A 27256-nucleotide genomic window follows, 5' to 3' on the forward strand; every position below is an offset into this window, starting at 1 on the left:
AGAAAAAGTCCACTAACAAAATTTTGTTTTTGGGACTAGCACTATAAGTATGTCTGCATTCGGTAAGAAAGTGATAAATAATAATTATGCTAAAAATGAATGTTCCAATATTTGTAGATAATAATAAATAATTATATCTAAAATCATGCTTGTTAAAATGTCAATTTTTCACGGAAAACTTTATATTTAAACATATTCTGGCCAGGCCCATAATAATACGTAATGGGTATTTCTATGTTAATAAATAAATTCAAAATTAATTTTTAATTCACTATGCATTAAACTTTTAATCCATTTTGTAAATACATATAGTACATTAGGGCAAAAAATATAAAAATTGAAAATTTTAAATAATATTATATAAAATAATAAATTTTAATATACTCATATATGCAGGAATGTTTATTTTTTTTTGGCAGGATTTATTGGTACAAGATATGTTTTAATTTTATTTCATAAAATTTTTATACCACACGATATTTTTGAATAATTTATGTCATTAAATTTCGTTGTTAAATTAAAAAAGTTGATTTCTAAGTATATAATATTGCATTTATTTATAAATTAAACCAAACTATCTATAAAATTTTTAAATGAAATTTAATTTCATTCATTTTTATGAAGAGACTATATGCAGTTACAAATTTTTCAAGTTTTTTAATAATATGTATAATAAATGAGTTGTTTTTTTTTACATCGTTAATTTTAGAAACCTCTTTTTTGCTATATTATATAAAAACTTGCTTTGAGCATAGCTGAAGCGCATCGATATAACGTCAATTTGTTGTATTAAGGAATTAAAAATTCGGTTGAAGTATAATTTGGATCGATATTAGAATTTCAGTTAAGTATGAAAGCCAGCGATGTCTACAAGCATATTCAAATAAAATATGATTCGCTTATTTAGGTGACAGTAAATTACTTTTTCATTCACAAAGTATTTTAATATTAAAATTTAAAAGTGTTTTTAAAATATTGTATTCGCTTGCTCGTTCAGAGGTATTTGCAGGTGTAGAGTATAATTTCTATGTAGAGCTTTTGTTAATATTTTTGTTTTTTATGTTAACTTTCTTATTAAATTGAGTTTCATTTTCTTGTACTTGTTATACGTCAATTTTAATGGTCGCAAACAGTTTGATGTTCTATGAATTTTTTTTTCATATTTAATAAATTACAATGAAAATAATTGCAAACAATAATATGAGTATATTAAAAACAAATTAAAATTATTTATAATTTTTATTCTTTCAATTTTTTTTTTTTGTAATTTTTACTAATGCTCATCTACACATTCATATACATATCATATGTATACCTATTCTACAAAAATTATTTTATTCAAGTTTTATGTGTTAATTTTAAGAAAATTTGCTTTGAATTTTAAAATTATTTTAATTATTATACTATGCCATATTTTATTTCTGATTACAAATTATGTCCAATTGAAAACATTTTTGTGTTTTATTAATTTTTAGAGACGATAAAAATGACAAATATTTTTTAATTAAGAAAAATAAATCGTTTTCAAAATTTTTTTTTTTGCTTTTTAAATTTACATTTTATTTTTTTAGGCCAATTCAGTATATATCGATTCTTCAATTCCAAATATTGATTTTCTTTTTTTATAATTAAAATTTTTCGTTTTTAATTATTCAATAAATTCTTTTATAGATTTTCCGTTTCTAATTATTTAATTGAGAATTTTTTTTTCTTTAATTATTTTTAATTGTTTCAAATTATTTTTTCTATTCAACTCGAATTATAATGTATTTTTTTAATATTTCAATTTCATTAATGGCAAAATAAAATTAATATAAAAACTTTGTATAATGTAAATTTGAATATATACGTATGTTAACGTACTTATATACGTTACGTAATGTAAGAATGAATATACGTATGTACGTAAACAGGTGATAGATGAAATTTGTTATTTGTTTACAAAAGTTTTTATCGCATATGATTACAACTGACGCTTTTAATATTTTATTACCAATGACTCGGTTGAACCAACGACTTGGTTGCAAACTAAAGTGACTTGGTACTTGGTTACTGGTTTATTGTAATGACTTCTTAAGAAATCGTATTGTACAGGAATTTATGACAAAATAAAAGCACATAAAAATCTAAATTACAAATTATATTTAAATATTGTATATTCTTTTTCACAAAATTACAGCACAATTAAATGAAGTAATACAATAATATTTTGGAAAACGCAAAAAACTACCACTAATGTTTCGTGTCATACAAATACAGCATGCCTAAGTGACACAATGTATGAAAAAGGTTGGTGTGACATATGTGGCAATGATTCTAAATTGTAGAAATCGAAATGTTTAATGCTTTCGGAAAAATCAAATTGAAAAACTGAGTTTGAAGAGTTTAGGCTGGTTTTTTCTTTAATCATATGTAAGTACTTTCCATAGATACATATTTTATATAAATTTTTTATAGAAGAATTTTCTAATATTAATTTTATTATTTTAGAATGGTGCGGATCTAACCGAACATTGCTAAGTTATAGATTTGAATGGATTGAGTATTCACATATTGAATTCAAATATTTCAAATACATATCTATATAAGATGTATTTTGTGTTTTATGTTAAGGTACTGAAGTTAATCAAGTAAGCATTAATTCACAAATGTCATTTTACTTGCCGAAGTAATGTAGCAATGAACGTTTTTTAGAAAAAAAGCTTCAGTGTCAAAATTATGTAAATAGAATCTTGTAAAAATTTTTGATGTTATTTTGTTTGTGTATATGGAATTAAAATTAATGGAATTTTTCTTTTGTTCTCTTGTATAAATTAACACATTAAAACACATTAAAAATCTTGTTGAACATCTCATAAGAATAGTTACTTTTTTTTTAATTAATTATTATGATTTTCATTTTTTTATTGTGATTTTTTATGTTTTAATAATTTTATGTAAATCTTATGATGATATTTATTTTTTTTGCTTTTTTCCAATTTTTTTTTTTATTGAATACATAGTTTAAATTATTTCGCTTTGGAACGTCATCTAAATTAATTATAATATTATTAATATATAATTCATATACCAAAAATACACTATTCTTATAAGCGTAATTGAAAGATCTCTATATCTTAATTTATAACTAAATAATTTCATTTTACATACATACATGTATATTTAATTATTATATTTGAAAAAATTATTAAAAAAAATTATAGAAAATAAAATAAAGAAGATATTGGTATATAGAAATGAAAAAAGGATTAAATTTCTATATACTTGTATTATTTATGCAGTCGAGATTTAAATAAAGAAATTAAAGTATATGAATGATTGATAGTATAAAATTAAAATTATTAATGTCATAAAGGATTTTATAAATAATAATAAATTTATTTAAATATTGCTTGCATTTATGTAACGTGGGAATCAAAGAAATTTAAAAATTGGTATTAATAGAATTAAATTTAATTTGAATTCGCAAAATGAATGGTTTTTCAAAGTAAAATTAAAAATTAAAGTATACAGAGGAGATTGTCATTGGCCTTATAAGATTTTATTTTATAATTAAAAATAGAACTGGAAATTAATTAAATAATTGTTCATTAAATATTTATTGTGTTTAATTATTAATGAATGATTTTCTTTTAAAATGTCAGGATTTGTAGGACGCGATTGGAATAAAAAAATTAATTACATGATAAAAATTTAAAAATTGGTATTAATAGAATTAAATTTAATTTGAATTCGCAAAATGAATGGTTTTTCAAAGTAAAATTAAAAATTAAAGTATACAGAGGAGATTGTCATTGGCCTTATAAGATTTTATTTTATAATTAAAAATAGAACTGGAAATTAATTAAATAATTGTTCATTAAATATTTATTGTGTTTAATTATTAATGAATGATTTTCTTTCAAAATGTCAGGATTTGTAGGACGCGATTGGAATAAAAAAATTAATTACATGATATTTGGACGGTAATATTTGAAATTCTATTTGTTACATTATGTTACATAACTTCCTGTAAACTTTAATAGTTTCTTGTTTTTATATATAAATATTTTGTAATAAAATTTCATTTTTACAAAATATATTTTAAATATTTTAAAGTAAGTATACATATACATATATAATTATTGCTAGATCATCATGACTTTAGATCAATTTTTGAAAAACGAAATGAAAGATACAAAATATTTTTAAATATAAAAATGCAAGCGTTAAAATTTATACATATATAATTAAAATATAGATGAGATTTGCTCTCCTATACATTGTATATTATTAATTCTCTAATATTAAATCTACATTTCCTTTAAAGTTTAACTACTCCTAAAAATTATTAAAAATTAATTAGAATTTAGCTTATCTGCCACTATATATTAAGGTGTTTCCACATATTCCCGCAATTAACAACAATGATTAAATTTTTGAAAAAAAAAAAAAAAATGTACAAAAATCTTTCTCTTTGCTATGAAGTTTTTGTTTCTTTAATCCTTGATTGGGATTTATTTTGCAATTATGTAATTTATAAGCAATTATTTTTAATAGTAATACAATCATTTAATTGTTCACCTTGTTAATTAATCAAAGTGTGAAAGAAAGATCTAAATTTATACTATTCTGGGTTAGAAAATTTAATAAAATTTTTCTTTATTTGATAAAGTACTTTTGAGTAGATTTACGAGTACTATTTAGGGAGATAAATTTTTAAAAAATAATATAAATAATGACTTCTTTCCTATATAATTTTCGGATGTAACAATAAAAAGTGGAAATAATTGCAAGTGTGTATTAAGTTTTTATAAATAGCAAAAACTTCATCATTCAAAAAAAAAGGGACTGACAGCTGTATCGATTCTGCATTTACTTTTGTTTTATGTCATGGCAGATAAATTTTTTTTTGGTTTCTTTGTTATTGTGTTTTTCACCAGGGATGATAAAGATGTTCAGCAGATTTGATTTTTAATTTTATCTCAGCAAGATTTTGTGGTTATTAGCATATACAATAATTTACACATTTACTAGAACTTATACATTTGAAATATTTTTTAAATTTTAAATTGTGGAATTAATTTGTTTATTATAAATTTATAAATGGAAAATTTTTTGTTTTGATTACAATTTTGAAAATATTTAATTTGTTCTTTAATTAAATTTCCTAATTCATTTCATTTTTATATAAATTCAAAGCTTAAAAAATTAATTTTTGTGCGTCAATTTAATAAATTCTTTTTCCGATTGCTTTCGATGAGAAATTATTTTCGTAGGATGTTTTTCCTTTTGTTAAAAAAATATCTCGACTGCAATTTTAATTGATTAAGGGGTCTTCACCATCAATGGGTGCGTAGTAGGCAGCATAATTCAATGCGGTTATCGAATGGAGCACACAGCGTAATCTGACATTTATTGTCAAAAATTCAAAACTATTTTCCAAAATAAGTTTATATTGTTAAATTTTAAGATTGAGTTTTACATGTGTGAATTGACAATAAACTGTTTAATTTTATATTAAAAACGAAAACATTAAAAAAAAACAGAAAAAAAATGTACCTTCATGTTGTGAAAATCAAAAACTCTAATACGTTGGATAACCGCGTAGCTCATTTACGTCGCTTGATTTAATATGTACGGGAATGCCAACATTTTGACACAAGCACTACGCGCCCATTTAGGTTTACCCCTAAGTATTAATTTGTGTGTTAAATTTAAAAATGTCCTTCCATGTAGGAGGATGTGTCTTAAGATTGTTTATAAAGGTTAAATTTTCTTAATTTTTTTTTTTCAATTTTTTTGTTTGGTTTTTTGTTTTGTTACATAGTTTAGGAAAACTTCAAATTTCTTGTGTTTATTTAGTAATGTATGGTATGTTTATATGTAAGTATGTAGATAGAATAGACAAATTTTACATAATATCCTGTTTCATTTTTTTTATTTTTTTTTATCGTTTTTTTTTTACTTTATTTTATTCGTTTTTTTTTTTAATTTTTTGTTGAATTTTTTTTTTACTATTATTAAGATGCATTTTGTTTTTTTTTTTGTTTTTTTGTTTTTTTTTTTTTAGAGATCAATTAATGAAATTGCGTGTTTATTTTTATTACTAATTTGTTTTTCCTCAGGGGGTCATCAAAGATCAAACATTTGTAAGGATCTTGTAACTAAGTCATCTTTCAGGCATGCTTCCAAAAATTCTTCAATTGTTATAACACCATCTTGATTTAAATCTAATTTTCGAAAAACTCGATCAACCTGGAAATAAATGGGAAAAGATAAAACAAGAAAAAGAATAAGTTTTTAATGGTTAGAATAAGTACATTTATGTAGATATTTATAGAAATAATAATAATATGCTCTGATTTCCAAATTTCAGTATAACACAGTGTAGCAGCTTAATTTTGTATAACGCAATATAAATTTGCTGATTTTTGACTCACGGATTTGAAGTTACATATTTGTGTTCACTGATTCTTTACAAGAAAAATTCACAAGAGCGATATAGTCATACTAATGAGTGATCTAACCATATTAGTGGGCTACACAAAATTATGTAAATATTCGGCATTAGAGTAGAAACAACATTGAAGAAAGACTGATAGAGCTTTGTAAGACTTCGAACTGCGGTGCTATCTTCTCTCACTAAAACATAAATATACGATGTGTTCACCAAACGGTATAAGATGGAAAATATGTTCGCCAAACATATGTATTAACAGAAAAAAAATACATATTCGATGTGTAAAATACAAGAGGAACAGACATAGAGAGCGATCACGGGTTTCTGACAGGTGATATCAAATCTGAAATAAGAAAGAGGCAGTATAACGACAGAAACAAACGCTACAAGTTGCAGAAAGTGTGGAACCCATAAACTGCAATCAGATATGCGAGAAAAACTGCGTTCCCATCAGGAACACATCTGAAGAGACTTGGGACCTTATCAATAGAAGAAGAAATGCTAAGCTTAATTAGCGATGAAAACAATTTTAGATCTCCACAATACCAGACCCAAACACAACAGTTAAGCAGGCCTCTAAAAAAGGCAAACGGGGATATCTTAAACAGATAGCGGCCAGACCGAACAACACTTCAAGCAGAACAAGCAACCTTAAGAATTTCTGAATATCCCCCAAGCATCAATTAAATAAAACAACCTTCTCTCCCACAAGACCAACGATATGCAGAACAAATTAAAATACCTTGATAACAAAACTAATTCGATGAAAATAAATTCCACCTGCACAGTCAATCTGGAACTCAATAGCCAACAAATAGAGTTCGTCAGCACCTTCTGCTACTTCGTTAGACACAAGACTAAAGAAAGAGCAAGTAGATGTAGACAACAGATTGGAGAAAAACCAGTGTTTGGCAGATATCCGGAGCGACTGAGCTTGGAATATTCCGGTATTGGGTAAAATCGATTCTGTTGTAGGGCAGAAAAACTTGGCTACCATCGAAATCCGTCAGTCAGAAATTGCAAGTATTTATAAAGAGATGGATAACATACTAAATATTGCGGTCAACAAATATAAGAAACGAAGACCTATGAATAACAACAGGCGAGGAAACTATCGATAAACAAATAAAAAAAAAGGAAGTGGAAATGGATTGGACACACTCTAAGAAATTTCGCGTGATAATAATGTCGCTAGATTGAGTTTTAAGAAAAGCCCACAAAGTTCAAGAAGAAGACCTGGACGCATGCATAACGGTAAGCGATGGTAAGTAATTAATATTTTTAAATTGCTATTAGAACTAAAAATTAGTTTCAGAATACATTCATTTAACGTTAGCGAAAAAATTAGTATTTTTGCAGAAAAATTTTATTTTTTTTTTGTTCAGAGAAAAAAGTTTATTAATCAAAACCAGAATGGTAAAATGTAAAATATTAAATTAAAATATTAATAACGTTATTACAGCTATGTAGGCAAGAAATTTGAACACATTATTTGCTTGAAATTATAATTAATTTTTTCACATTGTTTGTCTTTATAAGTAATCATTTGATTTTAATATAAAATTTATGTAAAAACAGATGGCATTTCCTATAATTTCAAAATATTTTTTATGATATTTTTTCTATATAAGATGAAATAAAGGTATGCTCAAATACACAATTTTATAATATACAAACAGATAAACACGCATGTATGCATATATAATAAGTTTACACGGTTATTTCCTACCCACATAGCAGCTCACTTATACTCATGTATAGCATATAGGAACGTTTATCATATTAAGATTTTTTTTTATATTAATCTGCAACCTAAATTTCTATAGTTTGAATTTTATATTATAAATTTTCTATCCTCTGGTTCTATAAATATACACTTTTTGTGCAGAACAAGGTCATACAAAATAAAATAATAATACATCATCGTACACCACCTGGAGGAATTATGTTGTAATCTATTAAATGTAATTTTCTTCTTCATATAAATAGGTACCTATATCTACATGCACACTTATATCTATAATATTTTTGTATACTTACAATATTCACATACATTAGATAAATATTTAATATATTTAGATGGAGATGCCAAATGAAATCTATTATTTTTTTTTTAACAATTTTCTTAATTTTTTACTATCGATATACAAAATAAGTATTACAAATGTTAAGATTAAGTCAATATTGATGTCGTAACTAAAAATGGGCATAAAGCTATTAACAAACCTTATATCTATTAATACTAACTAAAAAATCTAATAAAAGGTTGCAATACATTATATATCTGAATGATATATAATAACGTGTAAATCAAAATTTCTCGAGCTTGGTTTCGCAAGGACTGCGAAGAATATTGCCGTTTTAAAAGTCTATGTGTATTTAATGTGCTTTTAGATTGTTGATTGCAGAATCTACACAAAAGGGAGTCTGATTTTCCCAGTTTGTGCAGGTGATATTTTACCGAACAATGCAAATTGAAGAAGCCTGTTATAGAAACGAACCTGATTTCGATTCATCCCCAGTAGCTCTGAAAATAACTTTCTTGAGCAATTTGGAAGGAACAACTTCGCGTGATGACATCCCTCAATAGCATCCCAGCGAAGATTCGATTCGATTAAGCAAAACGCAAAGTCTGCTCTTAATGGCAGATATTCACGGTCCACAGAAGGTGACGGACTAAACGGAAGAGATTTCAGTTCCCCTCTGCACCAGTTTAGTAGTTAATCTCGTAGCCTCTATGTCGACTGTGGCGCCGGGAGCTTTACTCTGTTTGCTGATGCTGGCTCCACTAGTACTACTAGAGCACACAGCCCCAAACCAAGTTAGGTGTGATTTGAGTCGGTTGGAGGGACAATAACGCGGCCCTGCTGTCGGAGAGCATACATTATATGATGCGATTTTTTGATTTTGTTATTTCATTTAGATAACTTTTCAAAAATATTCATAAACTATATATTACTTGTACATTTACATACACATTTTAAATAAAAATGTCATAAACTTTGTTAAAAAAAAATTTTTCTCAAGCTTCGGTAACCCTAATATACCGCTATTTATATTATTCTAGATTTATTATATTCATGTGTAAAAATATAGATTTTTATTAATATTAACGATATACAATAAAATTCTCTCAGGATATTTATAAATTTTTTTTTTTAAAGAGTTTCTAAATATTATTACACACATACGTATAACATTAAACTTGCAATGGCCTAGTCTAAAAGAGCTACATTACTTTTTTGAAAGAATGTATGCTTATATAAGGTTTGAATTATTTGACAACAATAACTATGTTTGTATTTCCATATTAAGCTTATATTCAACAACTGACAGAGAGTAAAATCGATGGAACAGGAACCACAAGAATGACAATTTATGTTAACTTTTCAACTTTTTTCATTACTCTTACATAATTATTTTCTCAAAATATTTACGAAAACATTATAGATGAGTTAAAATTTTTTTAATAAAAGAGAAAATTTTGTTGTTAAATTTTGAAGTACGAATATTTCAAAATTTATTTTTGGATGAGGTTTTAGAAAATATTTTATAGCTCGAAGATTTTTATAAAAGAATTTATTTTAAACAAAATATTTTATGATTTTAACAGCTGTTATAAATTTGTGTGCTGTTATATAAAAGTTATATAATAGAATATATCAAAATATTTTCTATTTTATCAAAATATTTTCTATTTTATCTGTAAATATGAAATTGAAAACACAGTGCTTGAAGAAATTAAGTGATTGTTCAAACAAGAAGTTTGAAGAGTTTATAATGTTAGTTTGGCAATATTGTAAAAAGCCCATAAGCTATGATGATACATCACGATCCGTATCTTAAAAAAATTTGCAATATTTGCACTTTCAGTTTTCGAAGCACAGAGAAAAGCAAGTCCCTTCTAAAACTAATTCAAAGAATTCTAGATGCGTTTTGTAAAATTTTGACAATAAATTATCGAAAAATATAGAAAATTGTGTGGTAAATAAAGGATGGTAGTAATAAAGAACTTTATAAAAACCATCTAGAAATTTGAATATTATTCCTGACATAATAAGATTTAATTAAGAAATATGCAGTAGACAACATCTTTTTTTCCGTCATCGTTACAAAAATATTTTTGTTTTTAAAATTCCGTAATTTTTTAAAGCGATAGTTCGATTTATTTTCGCGCAATGGGTTACAAATTAATGTCCATTAAATTTATTTTTAGTACACTATAACTCTATATTTTTTATACATAAACACATTCATAATATATATAACACATTATATGGATCTACATTTATGTAGCTATATACATAAATTATTTAGTATTTAAAAAAGAAATTAATTATCATTAAAAATTTCGAATTATGTTACAGTAGATAAAATTTTATTTCATAAAAATAAAGGAACTAAAAATCCTGAGGAAATGGCAATGTGATATAATTGTGATAAAAATACAAATCAGTGTGGGATGAAGAAAATATTTCAAGTGTTAGTTATAGATAGGTACATAAAAGAAAAAATCTGTTTAATATAAAAAAGAAAAAGAAAATATAATTACATAATGTATATGATATACGTAAATTTCAATGTAATATAAAAGAAAATAATATGAAAGTAAACAACAAGCATAGAATTGATAATAAATTATTTCGTGTAATATACCAGTAATGTAATTACGGGAATAAAAAGATTTGATTTATTATACATCAAATATGCATACAATGATATAAAAAACAACACTTCAAATAAAGCATACTGTTATACTCTAATATTTTTTTTTCAATAGGTATGCCAAATAATATAACGATGGTATAATAAATTTCTGATTATCATTTCTGTAATCGATGAAATAATTCAATATATCGTTTTTAATATTAGGTAGTTATATTTATACCTATACCCTACCTATTCATTTTATTGTACCTCTTTATAATGAAACATCAATTATCGGAAATGATAATATCAACAATTTTTCTATTATAATATAGATAATTTAATGTGAATTATATATATAAATAAACATGTAAATTCAAATGAATGAATTTACAGTAAGGGCTCTGTTAAATTTTTAACCAAGCAGTTTTTCGTCTTAAATAATTTGAAGCGTATCTTGCGTTGCGGGGTTGAAGTAGTATAGGAAATAAGTTATTTTTTTTTTTGAAGCATGCATTTTTGATTTTCAGAAATTCTGAAGGCAAGAGACATAGCAGATGTTAACTCCAACCGAATTAGTTTTTTTCATAAAATTTTAAGAATAACAGTCTAATATCTGATCATGTTCTAATATAGTTCTAGTCTAAAAAATTGCGTATATTAATCACCAAAAATTTTAATGAAAAATCACATTCTTGCTTGTTATTGACTCAAAAATTTGACGTTGGAGCTTTCTGTAAGTCAAATAATGAATTTTTATGTAAAAAATTTATTTTTAAAATAAATTTTAATTGTTATTTTTAACACAGTGGCGCCCTTTCAATAGTTTTCTTAATTTTACGATTAAACTTGTATAAAGCAGAAATTTCTGCTGGAATTTCTTTAGGAGTTACTGTATACAATACACTATGAAAATAATTATAAATACATATTCATATTTTACTGTTATTTAAATATTAGAACATTTTTTATTGAATGTGTAAATTTACCTGTTAAAAGGTGATATATTATTAATAAAACTGTTGATATTATAAAGTGATTTTCTTTTTATAACTCAATAATTTATTCTAATAATTTATATTTACCATTGTAATAGCATAATATTGAATCTACATAATATAATATCCGATTATAAAAAAAATCAAAAGCTTGTATACATATATCAATAATATTTTTTTTCCTTTTCACTTGTTTTCTATTCAGTTTTTGATATATATGTTACTTATTATATATGTATATTAGGAATTTATTATTACAGCTCATGTAACTATTGTATAATTATTATGATATTGTGCTATGTTAAAAAGGATTTTATAATTTATAGTTGCATTGATATGGTTTGTACATACATATATGTATATATAGAGCACACTTATTTTTGTAACATATGAATCTTATTGTCAGCTACATTTATATATACATTTATGTATGATATGGTAAAATATTTAAGCATTTTTATTAACACAATATGGTTATTATATGTATATGTATATGTATAATATTATGATATTGTTATGATAATGGTTATGATAATAATTGATTGCTATATATGCCGCCTTATGGTGTCAGATTTACGATGAAATAAAAGGATATAAAAATAAAAGAGCTATGATATTTTTTTTGCGCTATATATATATAAAATGATATAAATTATATTTTAATTTACTATATTTCTTATTGTTAATAAACAGTTTTAATAAATATAAATGTCTTCAATGTTTTAGATATTATAAGTATAATTATATGTGAATGTGTATATATAATAGGAAGTTAAAGAAGTTAAATTGAAGTATGTGACTACTATATATAGATATATATATGATACGAGTAATAAACTTTATGATATTTTGACTATTAACTGGCATAAATTGCACAAGCATTATACATTATTAAACTCATACATTTAGAAAATTATTTGCATTTATGCCAGTATGTGGTATGGAACTGTTGTTTAATTTATTAATGAGCATGAATAAAATTTATATACTTTTTATACAATATGGTGGTTGATGATATTAAAAATCTATGATTTATGTTGTGTAATTTTCAATAATTTTTTTTTAATAAATTTTGGAAATTTATTTATATATTAAGCAATAACTATTTGCAATTCATTGTTAATAATTTTAATTGATTTTTAAATAGAAAATTTACTTTTAATTTCGTTATTGATGAATTGCATTTCGTTATTGATGATGAATAATGAATATTATGTAAGGGAACATCGCCCGGACAAGAAGGTTCATTGATAATTCTCAAATTAGCGCTCGACAACCCACTCTTATATGTAATGCAAAATATAAAAACAATCAAACCGGAGTGAATTATTCACAAGAGTCGCGCCAAACTTTCCCAACAGATCCCGCCGGCCATTGTATAAGAATGCCCCGACAGTATCTAGACGTCTCCAACAGATATCCGTTGCTGTGACTCCTAGTCTTTTGACTATTTTCCCTCAAACGTCAGCATTTCAATTAGTATATGCTGAATTCAGCCCTAACATATCTCAAGAGCCCCTTTGTCCTCTACTTGTATTATAAATTCTATTTAAACGCATAAATATTCTTTCGGTATTAGAATAGCTATTTATAAAATATAGTTTTATAAAATTTTTAATTAGAAAATAAACAATTAATGATAAGTTTTTTATAAGAATCTATATGAAAATATAATTATGTATGCATACCTGATCTCTGGCTTTCCTATCATCTTCTGGTTGATGTGCTCTTCGACCCATTAATTCATGTATTGCCAATACAACTTCACCTAATTCACCTCTACTAATACAACCATCACCATTAAGATCATACAATTTAAATGTCCATCGTAATCTTTCATATACTGAACCTCTTAATAGCGTTGATAAAGTAACTAATAAATCCTGAAATAAGAAAAATTGTGGAAAAAAAAAATTTTAGCGTAATTTACAATAATTTTCATTTACTTATGCATATTGTGTAAGAATATTTTAAAAGTGTTTGTTTTTCGTAAAAATTATTGGATTTTTAAAATATTTCATTCTAAAAATTTGTTTTTCTAACTTGTTTTTGAGTCTTGTGCAGTTCAAATAATTTTATTTTATTAACGATTGGTTTTGCTTTGTGTAAAGTATCCAATACTCGATAAGATGTGGATAAGATAAATAAATTTTTTAATTTTAGTTAATTTGTAAATAAATTTTGGGATACTCCGTAATTTGAAGATTATTTTGCATATATGTTGTGTAGCAATATATTCCATATATGAGAGAAAGAGTGAAGTATTTTTTCAAGAAAGACTTTCTTCCTGGGACAAATATGATTTTTGTATTTAGCACTTATTTATATTGTTTATTTTGCAAGCATAATTTGTATTGAACTATTTTAGAAACAATTAATTTTCTATATACATATTATTAAATATTTATAAGGTGTTTATCTTAATTTAATGTACCTTTTACGAATGCAAGTTTAAATAATAAAAATCTAGGCATAATTACTTATTCGAAGAATGTTAATTAATAATTAAAAAGATTTTTATTAGAAAAAATATTATTATTGAACGAAAACTAAAAATATTTTTCCTTGGAATAATAATATTTTTCCTTTGTGTTTTTTTGGAAATTATTACAGCGTAACCATTTCTAATATTTAAAATAAAAAGAATCACATGTATCTATAAAACTTTCTAGTTAAATTATAAATGAAATAGGCGTTTTTATGATGATTTTTAATAATTTCAATAGACCAACTTCAATTATACCCTTAATTTTAAAAAGAATTATGCATAAAGGAAGAATTTTTTTAAGAGAATTTTTCAAGAGAATTAAGAACCAAAGATGTGAGTGCTTAGAGGAAATGTGCAGGCCTTCCTTTTCAGGTAGAATCCCGAGAGTAGTTACATGTCCTAAAAGCTCGTCGGCCTTACAGTTCCGCTGAATCCTATTGTGTTCGGGGACCAAATCCAAATTTATTTCGAACTGTCCCGCCACTTCGTTAAGAGACGACCTGGATTTGGAAATCTCAGAATCGAATACTCTCATTGCGATCTGGCTGTTAGTGAAAATATTGGCGCTACCGGCCGATACCACATTGCAACGCAGAGTCTCCATAATCGCGACCACCTCGGTCTGCAAGACACTACAGTGATCCGGTAAAAAGAAGGAGAGCTCAATATCCAATTGCACGGAATAAACTCACCCGTCTATCCCGCTATCGAGTTTGGATCCGTCTTTGTAAAAATGGACGGATCCGCTCTCAATCACTCCCTCTTTCACCTAACGTATGTCTTATGTTATCATAATGTGAATTGCATGTATAAGTGAAGTGTAAAAACTTTTTGTGGTTCATTTAAAAGATATCATTTTTGTTTAACATAATGTTGATTTTCATACTACTTAATGTGTTTTTTTATCTCTATGTAAGAAATTTTGTAAATGGAACTCAGCATATTTATACAATTCTTATACTATATACTATCCTTGCATGTAAAATTGTTATATACATAAAAGTAAATCCAATGACCTAATTTTATTTTAATTATATTTTTTATGACTTTAAGTAAAAGTATATATTATATGTAAATATTTTAATAATTAAATTTAATAGAGGAAAAAAAAAATAGTAATAGAAAAACGAAAGCAGTAATGTTAAAAGGAATAAATAAAATTAAAGGATAATTTTGTATTTAGATGTAGAACAGAACAATATTTCGTTTTCTTGTGTTGTTTTTGCACGAAGAACTAAATTTTTGGAGAAGAAAAATCAAAGGAAGGAATTAAGGAAGGAAGGAAAGAATATGTGTAACAAAATGTTTAATATTAAATGAATTCTAATTTAAGGTATAAATTTCGTTTTGTTTTTTCTCAATAAAAAAATATTAAGTATTAATAGAAATTTCTTTAATAGTTCTCAAGGAGAAATTCTTAATTGAGCATAAATTGGCGTTGAATCCTTTAAATAATGAAACTAAAAACAACTTGTATATAGGTATATATATATATATGTATTTTCGAGTTGTTAGAGAGTTTTTATTAATTGCATTTACAAAAAGGTAATGGTAATAAATAAATCTATCTTGGTTTTCGAATTAACATTAAACCGGCCGCATTCCTCTAATCATTTTATTAATAAAGTTCTTAATAATGAATTCTTAAACCTCTTAAAATATTCTTCAACCTTAAAAAAATTGTTTATTTGGTCATTTGTCAAAAATAAATTTAGAGTTTCTGAAAATTGTTTGATTCAATAGAGTTCGATATTATGCTAGAATCAACTTAATTAATAGCAGTGTGGTTTTAAGTGAAAAGTAAAAAAACAAACCGAATTTCGAATCTTTCGTGTTGAAATGTTGAATGAAAAATGAAAATTATAAGCTTGCCACATGAAAATGGTTGGGTTTCAATGTTTAAATGAGTGAATTAATACGGGTAATATTTGAAATTTATCTTCAAATTAGCTAGGAGTTAGATTTGAAACTTTTATAGAATCTCTTTCGAGTACTATAAAAACTTTTTCTGAACCCAAAATTTTTTTGAATTCCAACGAGCAACAGTTTCATTTATTGTATTCTTATGGAAATTTAATTTCAAAAATTTTAGAAATTTGAGAATAAATTGTCGATATCTGTTTTTAATAGACTAGTTTGTTAAAATGGAACAACTACTTCTAGTTTAAGCTGCAGAAGAATAACTTTAAAAACTTAATCACCTAATCTTTGAGCCTTATTCTAGTTGTCGAAGTAGAGCGACAATTGTCGTCACGACTTGAATTTGATATTCTAAATGGCGATTACAGTGACACGTGTCGTGGAATAGCGGGAAAATGTGTTTCAGGTATATTCCAGTTGTCGTTGTAGAGCGACACATTTCGTAGTGAAACGACGTTTTTTGTCGAAGTGTATTTAACAAGTGACAAGCGAGATGGATACACCAAAAATGTAAGTTTAAACAAAACAATTTAATAAAAATATAATAAAAATATAAAAAATAATAAATTTTGTAATTTAATACATAAATTAAACTATATAATATATAATTTAATTTTTATTTTTAGCTTAAAAGTAACAACAAGGAAGCAATTTGAAGAATTGGGAAATTTTATGACGGAGAACGCCTTTATTGCGAAAGGCCTTAAATTTGCTGAGAATAGCTGCATAAGCAAATGCGAGTTTGATGCAAAATGGAACCAGCTAACAGAAAAGCTTATGGCAGAAGGTAATTTTAACATAAGTTTAATTTAAAATTTAATTAATTTATGTAAATTTCAGGTAATTTTCAATAAAGGAATCATGAGATGATCCCGGATTATTAGCATCCACATACCTGATGCGCATTTTATGATCGCAAACCTTTAAGTCACAAAATATTAAAATTGTTGTTTTTTTTTTTCAATTTCATTACTCTCGGAGTCTGATGAATCCATAAACCATAATGCAAATGACGACATTTTTTATTTCCCTCGGATTAAAAATATAAATATATACACCGAATTTTTTTTTTTTAGTTTGAACTTTACTCGCCAAAATTTCTTTTTAAAATGTATCAATTTCACTTGAAACGTTTCATTTTCGTTTATTTCTCGCAGTCACGTCACTCGACAACTAGAATACCACATTTCAAGTGATGTGACAGCGACAACGACCAATGTCACGTAAGTGACGCGACAACTAGAATAAGGCTCTTTGTTACTCTCTTTCTTTTTTTTAAAATCACTGCAAATAACATATAAACTGAGTTGTAAATTTTAAACTGCTTCCATATTTGTACTTGAGTATCTACTTTAAAAAGCAATAAACATGATTCATTATTGAAAAAAAATTTACTTCTATAACTTTTCCGGAAACAAATTTTTCAAATTTTTCGAAAAAAACTTTTTTATGCTTATGCGAAATTATTCTAATTAAATTAGTTATTTTTGTATAAATTTTTACTGCTCTATATCTACTTGTTTTTACAGTTATTTTGCTTGTTTTAAACTTTTAATTTAACATTTTTCCCAACTTCAAGAATTTTTTTGTTTTTATGTTTTGAATATGTTAAACAATAAAATTTACATCCTGAAAGTTATAAATATTCTTAAATAATTTTGCGGATATTAAATTTTTTGTTGTTGTTTTTTTTATATTTAAATTTAGTATACGTACGTATATACATATAAAGCATGAGGGAAAAAAAGGATAATGAAAGCAGACAACTGGTCAAAGGTTACCGTCTAATAAAATTTCAATAGAAAAACAATAAAAACCAATTCGTGGTATTTAAACATTTCCTGTAGCACTTAAAAATTTTACCCATAATGTCTAATAATAAAATAAATTTCTAATAAAAATTCTATATTGAAATTTTTTAATTATTTAAACTGTACAGGATGTTTCGGAAGTTAAAGTTCGTTTTTAAAATATTTTCAGCAAGATTGGTAAAAAATATGTTTGTTTGTGTTAACGTGTTCACTTCTCCGCCCGTTTGTCAACTTACGAAATTTCTTTAAAATGATAGTTTGCAATTTTATATGAAAATTAGTTTTTGTTAGACCTCTGAAAGTAGTTGTCATGGCATTGTATGCCATTTATTATGCCAACAAACGATTTTTAAACTCCGCAAACGAATAGTCAGTTGAAACTGTGTAATTCAAGTTATTCAGAAACCTTATATTTTAAAAACCGTATAATTTTATCAATAAAAGTTTAATTCTCATCCTTTAAGTATGCAATTTTTATGAAATAATAAAATGCTCTATTTTCACTTGTAAATGTTCTACTTAAACAATTTGTTTGAACCAAATTTAATTAAAATACTTTTGCTCTAAAATATTCGCAATAGGTAGATTTTTGTAATGATTTTTATATATTTACTGCTATTTGTCAAAAGAATAAAATACAGGGATTAAAGTTAGTTTAAACTAATTCGATCATATAAGCCAAAATTTTAATTTATACATTGATCTACTTAAATGAATGAATGTTCTGATTTTCAATTTTAAAGCATATTAAAAATATATTTAATTTTGAACTAAACTTAAATGCGCTATTCGTATTAGACCTGATATTCTAACAGGTCATCTGAAGCACAACATTAATAATAAAAAATTTTTTGCGAATAATTTATAAGAGGCTTGAAAATATGGACGAATTACAAAACCGTTCAATATTTTTCCTTGAGCGATTTGTTTTAAATGTTTTAGATACCCTGTATAGGAGTGAATTCGGTGTATGCTTTGAAATATTTAAAATTAGCAAAAAAATAAAATTTATTAAATAAAGTACTTTTACTTCACTAAATTGTAAATATTACGCCATGATTTTACTACCTTTAAATAGCCCGCATAATCCAATATAAAAAAAAACTATAAAGAAAAAAAAAACAGTATGGTGCTAGCAATAAAAAGTCATTCAGTCAACTAGATATTTTTTTTGTCAAATAAGTAATTGAATTTTAATATTATTGCGAAACGAAATTATTTTTTAATTTATTTAAAATTTGTGTTTAAACTTTAATCTATAAAAATTTAGAGTACACTTAATTAATGTGTGTGTATAGCCCAATAAAGTTATTTTTTAAGGATACAAAAAATTTTATGCAAAATAATTTTATTTGGAATATTTAAACTATTTTATAAGTTTAAATTAAAACAGTCAACTAGCTGTACACAATGTGCAAGTACGCGATTTTGCCTTTGTTTTTTGTTCCATTGAAGCAAAAAAATTAATAGTGAAATTTTGCAATGAAAATGAAAAAGAATTTTAACAATTTGTCAAGAGTAATTTACATATAGATAAAATCCTCTTAGTATATAAATTAAATTGTATTATTTAATAACAAAAAAGAAGCGCCTCTTGTTATGCAATATTTTTGTAGATTTTACCATGCGAATAAATTTTAAAATTTTTTCTTCATATAAAATTTACAAGTTTCGCAATTGCCTTTTTGAGCTGAAGAATTTTGCAATTTGTGCGTACTATATGTATGAGTAGGATAAAATAGAAAGTTTTTGCAGCAATTTATACTTTAATTTATTGCTGTATTGAATACAATGAGGAAGTGTCGTTTTTTATGTAATTGAAGTAATGAAAAGATCTTAACAGCCACGTCGAGATGTGGGAATGCTTATAGTTCTTGCATTAAAATAAAATAATAGAAAATTAAGATCTAGTATTAAATTGCTTGGTCAATAATATTGAAAACTTTGTCAACAAATTAGAGTTCATTTAACATAAATTAGCTCAGAAAGGAATTTGATTTTGAGAAAAACACAAAAATATGTTAATTTAGACCAGCCCCGTTTCTTATTTGTTCAGTGCCCTATACGATGTCTAAAAACTGTACGCTCCCGCTAATAATGCAATGAACAATATGCAATAAACTTTGTATATACTCCGCCGCTCATTACATATACTTACTTTGTATGTATGGCATTGTTACTAATTTCTTCCATTATTTTAAAATAAATTTTAACAGCCAATTAATTCTATATTGGGAAATTTTCAGAATTTATTTGGACACAACATTTATATAGCATAAATTTGTACAGGAAACTTTGGAATCAAGCATTCAAGTTTAAAGAATAAAAAATTTCTATTTTAAATGGTATAAGTAATTTGACATTTTTATCAAGAAACAACATTATTTTAATCTTAACTGTATTTTAATTCTTCATTTATTCTTATATTTATTTGTTATACTAAATGCGGTCCCATAAATTTATTCTTAATTACCTGTATGGTATGCATATACCTAGCATAGGCTAGATATACCGACGAAAATAGCAATTTAATTTAAATTTTTTTACTATATTTAAGGTAAATTTTTTTTGTTTACTATTTTAGCGTAAATTACCTTGAAGTCAAGTTTACAACAATAAAATTCATATATGTACATACGTGTTTTTTTTTCCTTCAGGTATACTTTTTACACCTAAACGAATGCATTTTCTAGAAACATTCATTAAAAAAATCTAGACCAATATAAAAAGGGGGCTGGTTAAATTTATCATAAATCCTTTTCAGAAATAACAAAAATTAGAACAGTTAAAATAAAAATTAAAAAAAAAAAATAAAAAAAAGAGAAAACACAAAAACCCTTTAAAAGGTCAAGATTATGAATAAGAAAAATAAAAAAAAAGGAAACCAAATAAAAGTGAAAAGGGAAAAAAAACAAATAAAAAAAAAAAGGAAAAACTGATAAAAAAATTATGGTATTGTTGTTGACTGGCTATTTTTAACTAAATTATTACGAGTATCTTATTGTTGCATGTTATTATTATAAATATCACTACCAATTTTTTTTTTTGTTTTTTCACTTATACCCTTTTATTATCATTTTGTTACTGTGTACAAAATATTCTAAAATATCCTTGACCGTTAAACCTTCATGAAGAATATTATATAAATTTAGAATGAGATTTAACTAAATTATATGTATATGTAAAATGTATAACATACATATATACATGTAGTTAGTATGTTGAAATGTAAAAGATATTCAAAGTTGAGTAAATAATTTGTAAAGTTAACACAAGAATCCAAAAAAAAAAGGTCTTAACCTCTAAAAAATAAAAAATATTAGTATATAGAATAAAATTCAAAATATTATGCTTTTATATTAAAATATTCAAATACATAAGAGTGTTGCCGTTTTCGAAATTTAATTTTATCGTAGGTGTATTCAGTGTAAAAATTAAATATGTGATAAACATTAAAAATTAATAAAAAATTTCTGGTTTATTAACATTTATTCAAAGATGTCTTTATTAATTATTGTTATATAATCGTGCACCCCTTTAGAATATTAATTAGAATTCCAAAAGAGAACGTTACATCCTAAATGTAATGATGCTAAATTGTTCTAAGGTTGGTCGAATTCAGTACTAAGTGCTGGGACAATAGGTTATTACTTTAGAATATTAATTAGAATTCCAAAAGAGAACGTTACATCCTAAATGTAATGATGCTAAATTGTTCTAAGGTTGGTCGAATTCAGTACTAAGTGCTGGGACAATAGGTTATTACTATATGTTTTCAAGTACTTCAATAACATTAAGTATTGCTTTTTGATGGGAAAAAGCACGGTGCAGACTGTAAACAATGGCTTGATAAGTATTATTCGGACTCCGCTCAATCGAGGCAAATGGTTGAAAAATGGTTTACTGACTTTAAACTTGGTTGTACAAACACCGATGATGCTGAAGCTGGGCGACCGGGGCCCAAATTTGGCAGTAACTGAAGAAAACATCAAGAGAATCCATAAAATCGTCTTATCCGACCGCGAATTGAAATTGATTGCTGAGGTCGTAAAGATATCAGAAGGCTATCAGATTAGATATGTGTTGATAGAATATCAGATATGTGTTTAATATGTTACACGAACATTTGGGTATGAGAAAGCTTTTTTGAAATGGGTGCCACGTTTGCTAACACCGGACCAAAAACAACAGCGAATTGTTGATTCTGAGGCATGTCTCGCCATATTTCACCGTGGTAAAAAGAATTTTTTGCGTCGCTACGTCACAATGTATGAAACATAGATCCACCATTTCACTCCTAAGTCAAATTGACAGGCGGCTGAGTGGACATAAAGGGCCCAAAGACTCAAATCTCTGCTGGCAAGGTTATGGCCATCGTATTTTGGGATAGCCATAGTATATTGTTCATTGATTATCTTGAGAAAGGTAAAACGATCAACAGCGAATATTACATGGTATTATTGGAGTGATTGAAGGGTGTAATCTACGAAAACCGAGCTCACATGAACAAGAAAAAAATGCTCTTTCATCAAGACAACGCACCGTGTCACAAGTCATTGCAAACGATGGTAAAAATGAATGAATTTAAATTGATTTAGCCCCCAGAAATTATTGGCTGTTCTCAGCTCTTAAAAGGATACCCCAGGGAAAGAGATTTGGATCGAATGAGGAGATCATCTCCGAAGCTGAAACATATTTTGATGCAAAAGATAAATCGTTCTACAAACATGGTATCGAAAAGTTAGAGAAGTGCTGGAATGACTGTATCGCCTTAAAAGGAGACTATGCTGATGAATAAAATCAAATTATGTCAAAATGTTGTTTTATTAGCCATCCTACGGACTTATTGAGCGATGCATTATTTCTTTACCTAATAATTAATGGTTGTGTTACGTACACATTTGTATGGTATTCAAAATGTAGTGAAAAAAGTTTTACTATACAGTTTAGTTGCATTATTAACACCGTAGTAAAATTTTAACAATAACTTCATTGCAGTTTCGATTTTTTCACCTCAGTGTTTGCTTTCTTACTGTGTAAATAAAACCCATTTTGAGCAGTTTGAATCTTACTATACATTGTATAAATTTTCATTATTTATTAATTACAATAAGGATTATAGGTACAATGCGATACAACATGAACGGTGTGGAAAGTATCAGGCAGGATACTGTAGCAGGCATGTTGAATAGTGCAAAAATGAGAAATTTTACTCTTAAATTTAACGAAAACAATTAACAAAACTCTATAATTTTTTCGATTAACACGATTACTCTAAATTTTTGTAATATTTTCACCACATATGTAAATATACGCCTCTAGATACACAACATGATATAACAAATATGTAAATATATATATACATTTTGTAATAAATATGATGGGTCCCATTTTTGTTTTTCATATAAAGAAACAAAAAAAAAAAAATAACCAGAAAAAAAAAACTTACCCGAAAACTAATTGCACCATTACAGTTGACATCAAACGCTTTGAATACGTAATGAGCGTATAAACTTGAATCTGAAATGAATATTAAAATAAATAAATGTTTGTATGTGTGTAGATGTTAAGTATTTGTCATCATTTTTGTTTGTTTATTAATAAAACAAGAAATATGGAAGGACATTTACAACAAAAAAAAAGGATATAAAAAAAATTATAAAAATAAAAATGAAAAATTATTTTTAAATATTTAAAAAAATTAAGTAAAAACAATAAAAATAAAAATGAAGAATTTGAAAAAAAAAAAAAATAAAAACAATAATGGGTTAAGAGCATTGAAAAACTTACTTCCATGTGGAAAAAATTTGGCATAAATATCCTTAAAGCAATCTTCATGAACGACTCCTTCGGGGCATTCCTGTAAATATGAGAAATGAGAGAGAGAGAAAGCGAATTTGTTTCTTTGTTTTTTGTTTTTTCTTATTATTTTAAAAGATTACTGTTATTCGTGTTTTGTTACTATTTTAGTTTTTAAATAATTTTTGTTTTTATTTTTTGTTTTAGTTATTCTTTTGTCGTTAATTATTATTTAGTTAAGAGGTAGAAGAGACAAAAAATTTTTTTTGAGAGGATTTAATAGCTTTAACACTAAGTTACTTTTGAGTGTTTCATGATGATGATGATGATGATGATAGTTTTGATGATGGTGATGGTGACAGGATGTTAGTTTATGTATATGGAAGATTATTATATGCGCTCTGTGCTTTTCTTGTTTTAATTTTTTCCATATTAATATAAAATATTCATGAAAAATATAAGTTAAAGCATTTTTACTAAGTGCTTCTCTGTCTTTCACGTGTAGTATAAGTAATGGGTTCACGGTATAAACGTATATATTAAAAGCTGGGGTGGGGAAGAGAAGAAAGTGCTGGTTGATAAAATGAGGGGTTGAATTTTAAATTGTTTTGGAACTTTTAGTTAATTTTTATTTTTTTTTTGTTTGATTTTTGTTTTTTTTTTTTTTTGGAATATTAAATTAAATTGAAAGTTAAATACTATTAAGAGGGTTAACCATATATTTCATAAATTTTATAACAAAGTCAACCGAATTTTTTTTTGTTTCTTTATTTTGTTTTTTTTTTGAAAATTTCATTATTTCTTATCCTTTGTTGTGCTATAAGTAATGAAAATATAAAATACAAAGAAGTGTGTTTGTTTGTAAAGGGTTAAATGTATTATGTATATATGCCATGTATGCAGTTGATTTTAAGAAAAGAAAAATTTATTCATTAACTTATAAAAAAAATAAAATATGGTACTCTTTTCGTTTTGAAAATTTTTGTTAAATGGTGTAGATTAAAGTGGTTAATAAAAAAAGCAATAAATAATTTTATTTAGTAAATAATATAATGAGAATAATATACGATTTTGATTAATTGATAATGACATAAGGAAAGCCAATATGAGATATGATTTTATAATTTAATCTACCATTTATAATTGGTAGATTAAAATTATAATTAGAAAAATTGAAATTTTATGTTAATGAATTATTAATGAAATTCGTAATTATGTGTAAAATATACTCGTTACGGTTAAAAAATTTTTGATTTTAAATTGCTTTTCAGTGATTCTTATAAGTAATTTTGGAATATACTGAATGCTACACCGGTAATGATTTTCAAAATTTTTGCAATTTACTAATTCATTAATTTTTTGTATTTTTCATTTTTTTTTATTTTCTGAGAGCACTTTAAGAGAGGCGGTTCATCTCTTTATCAGCGCTTCAACTGCTTCATTTTCTTCTATGTCCACATTGAAAGGTATCCAGCACAGAGTGACCCGGTTGTGTCTACCTCAACAACAAGTTTAGTCTTCGCTCAACAACAAGTTTCAAAGTGATTAACCTTAAAATAACTTCTATTGTCGCAATTAGGCACGTTCTGATGTCCCCCAGATGCGAGTCTCAGCAATCGTTCCATGTTCTTACTAGCCGTTTTAAGAACCACCCTTCTCTTCTATACAACTTTTATATTTTATTTTGTAATTGGTGATTAATTGTTAATTTTAACTATATTAAAACCCGGTTATTGCTTAACATATCCGTTAATTATACTCTTAACCGATGAGCACACATCTTGTTAGTTTGAGAAAGTAATTCTTACTTAGAAAATATTTTACATGATTTCAAGGAAAATGTCGCAGACTAGATATATGACACTAACCTCGTATACCTATAACGCAACCACCTTCGCTTAAAAATAGAATTTAAGATAAGAGAACATTTATTGTTTTGTTTTTGAAAGGATCGTATAAATAGAGCGTAATCATAAATTTTTTTATAATGAAACTCTCTGAAATAATATAACCCTCTCTTCTATTCAGTACGCGAAAGAATCTTCAATATAAACGACTTAGGCTGAACTGCGAACAAAATAATCTGCGTTATTGATCTAAATATCTTTTCAGACACATGGTCAGCCTTTTAAGCGAGCCTGCCATTATTTGTTTGGGAAAGAATAAATATCAACACTGGGATAACAAAGTAATTTAAAAACACCTTTTGTTGCATCCAAAGCATGAACTCCTTTCATGACTAAGAACTATAATAGCAGTTAGTTTAGTTCAAGATTATTTTGTGTGTAAGACAATTGGAATAAATTATTTGTGAAATTAAGTCTTTTATTTATTTTCTATGTAATATTTTCATTAATATGTATCATTCAATTTTATGTATATATATATGTAGAAACAGTTATTTTAAATATGTTATGTACTTACTGTTTTAAATCCTCGATACATTACACGTATTTCTTGACGTGAAAATTTTGTTTGCCTACATAAATCTTCCAGTGCAACTGGAATTGGTTTAGGTACACGTGTTGGTTCCAATTCATAGACAACCTCTTCAATTGGACTGTCTGGTGGTGAAGCCATTTTCTTTTTTGTTTTTTTTTTTTTTTTATATTCTTATACTAATAATTTCCTATATAATAAATTTTTCTAGTGTAATTTAAATATTGAAATTTTGAATGGAATTTTTCATTTTAAAATTAATTAAATAATTTTTTTTTTTATTTTTTGAATTTTTTTGAATTTTTTAATTATCTATTCTAGTATGGCTATGTAGTGTTTTTTTTTTATTAATTTTTTTTTGTGTTAATTATGATTTTGTTTTCCGAATTTGATGAGAGCGATTCTTCTTTTTTTTTTGTTTTTTTTTTTTCTTCTAAATTGTGAATCGTGTATAATTTTTTTCTTTTCTTTGTTTTTTGTTTTTTATAAATTCAGTTAGAGTATAGTTGTTTAACAAACTTATATAATATTCTATTCCTTTAATTTATATATGAAAATTTTTTCTTTTTCTTTTAATTTATTAAATAAAAAAATAAAAATTATAAAATGATAAGAACAAAAAAAATTGCTTCGAAAAAAGTAAACTTTTAAAAATGTTAAAGTTTCCTTTTTTTTTGTTTTGTTGTTTTGTTTTGTTTGCAGTTATATCCTT

The 27256-nt window shown here is 25.5% G+C and overlaps 1 protein-coding gene across 1 annotated transcript; it reads right to left on the reverse strand.

Annotated features, from left to right (window-relative positions):
* Positions 1–4084: 4084 nt before the first annotated feature.
* LOC129607897 (Kv channel-interacting protein 1) lies at positions 4085–27256 on the reverse strand. Its single transcript, XM_055519142.1, has 5 exons — positions 26530–27256; positions 24097–24166; positions 23756–23826; positions 13776–13970; positions 4085–6237 (listed from the first exon to the last, which is right to left on the reverse strand). The coding sequence occupies exons 1-5, from the start codon at positions 26683–26685 to the stop codon at positions 6115–6117; spliced, it is 615 nt and encodes a 204-aa protein (XP_055375117.1). The 5' UTR covers positions 26686–27256; the 3' UTR covers positions 4085–6114.

Source organism: Condylostylus longicornis, unplaced genomic scaffold (assembly GCF_029603195.1).
Source record: "Condylostylus longicornis isolate FDR11 unplaced genomic scaffold, ASM2960319v2 ptg000030l, whole genome shotgun sequence".
Taxonomy (NCBI): domain Eukaryota; kingdom Metazoa; phylum Arthropoda; class Insecta; order Diptera; family Dolichopodidae; genus Condylostylus; species Condylostylus longicornis.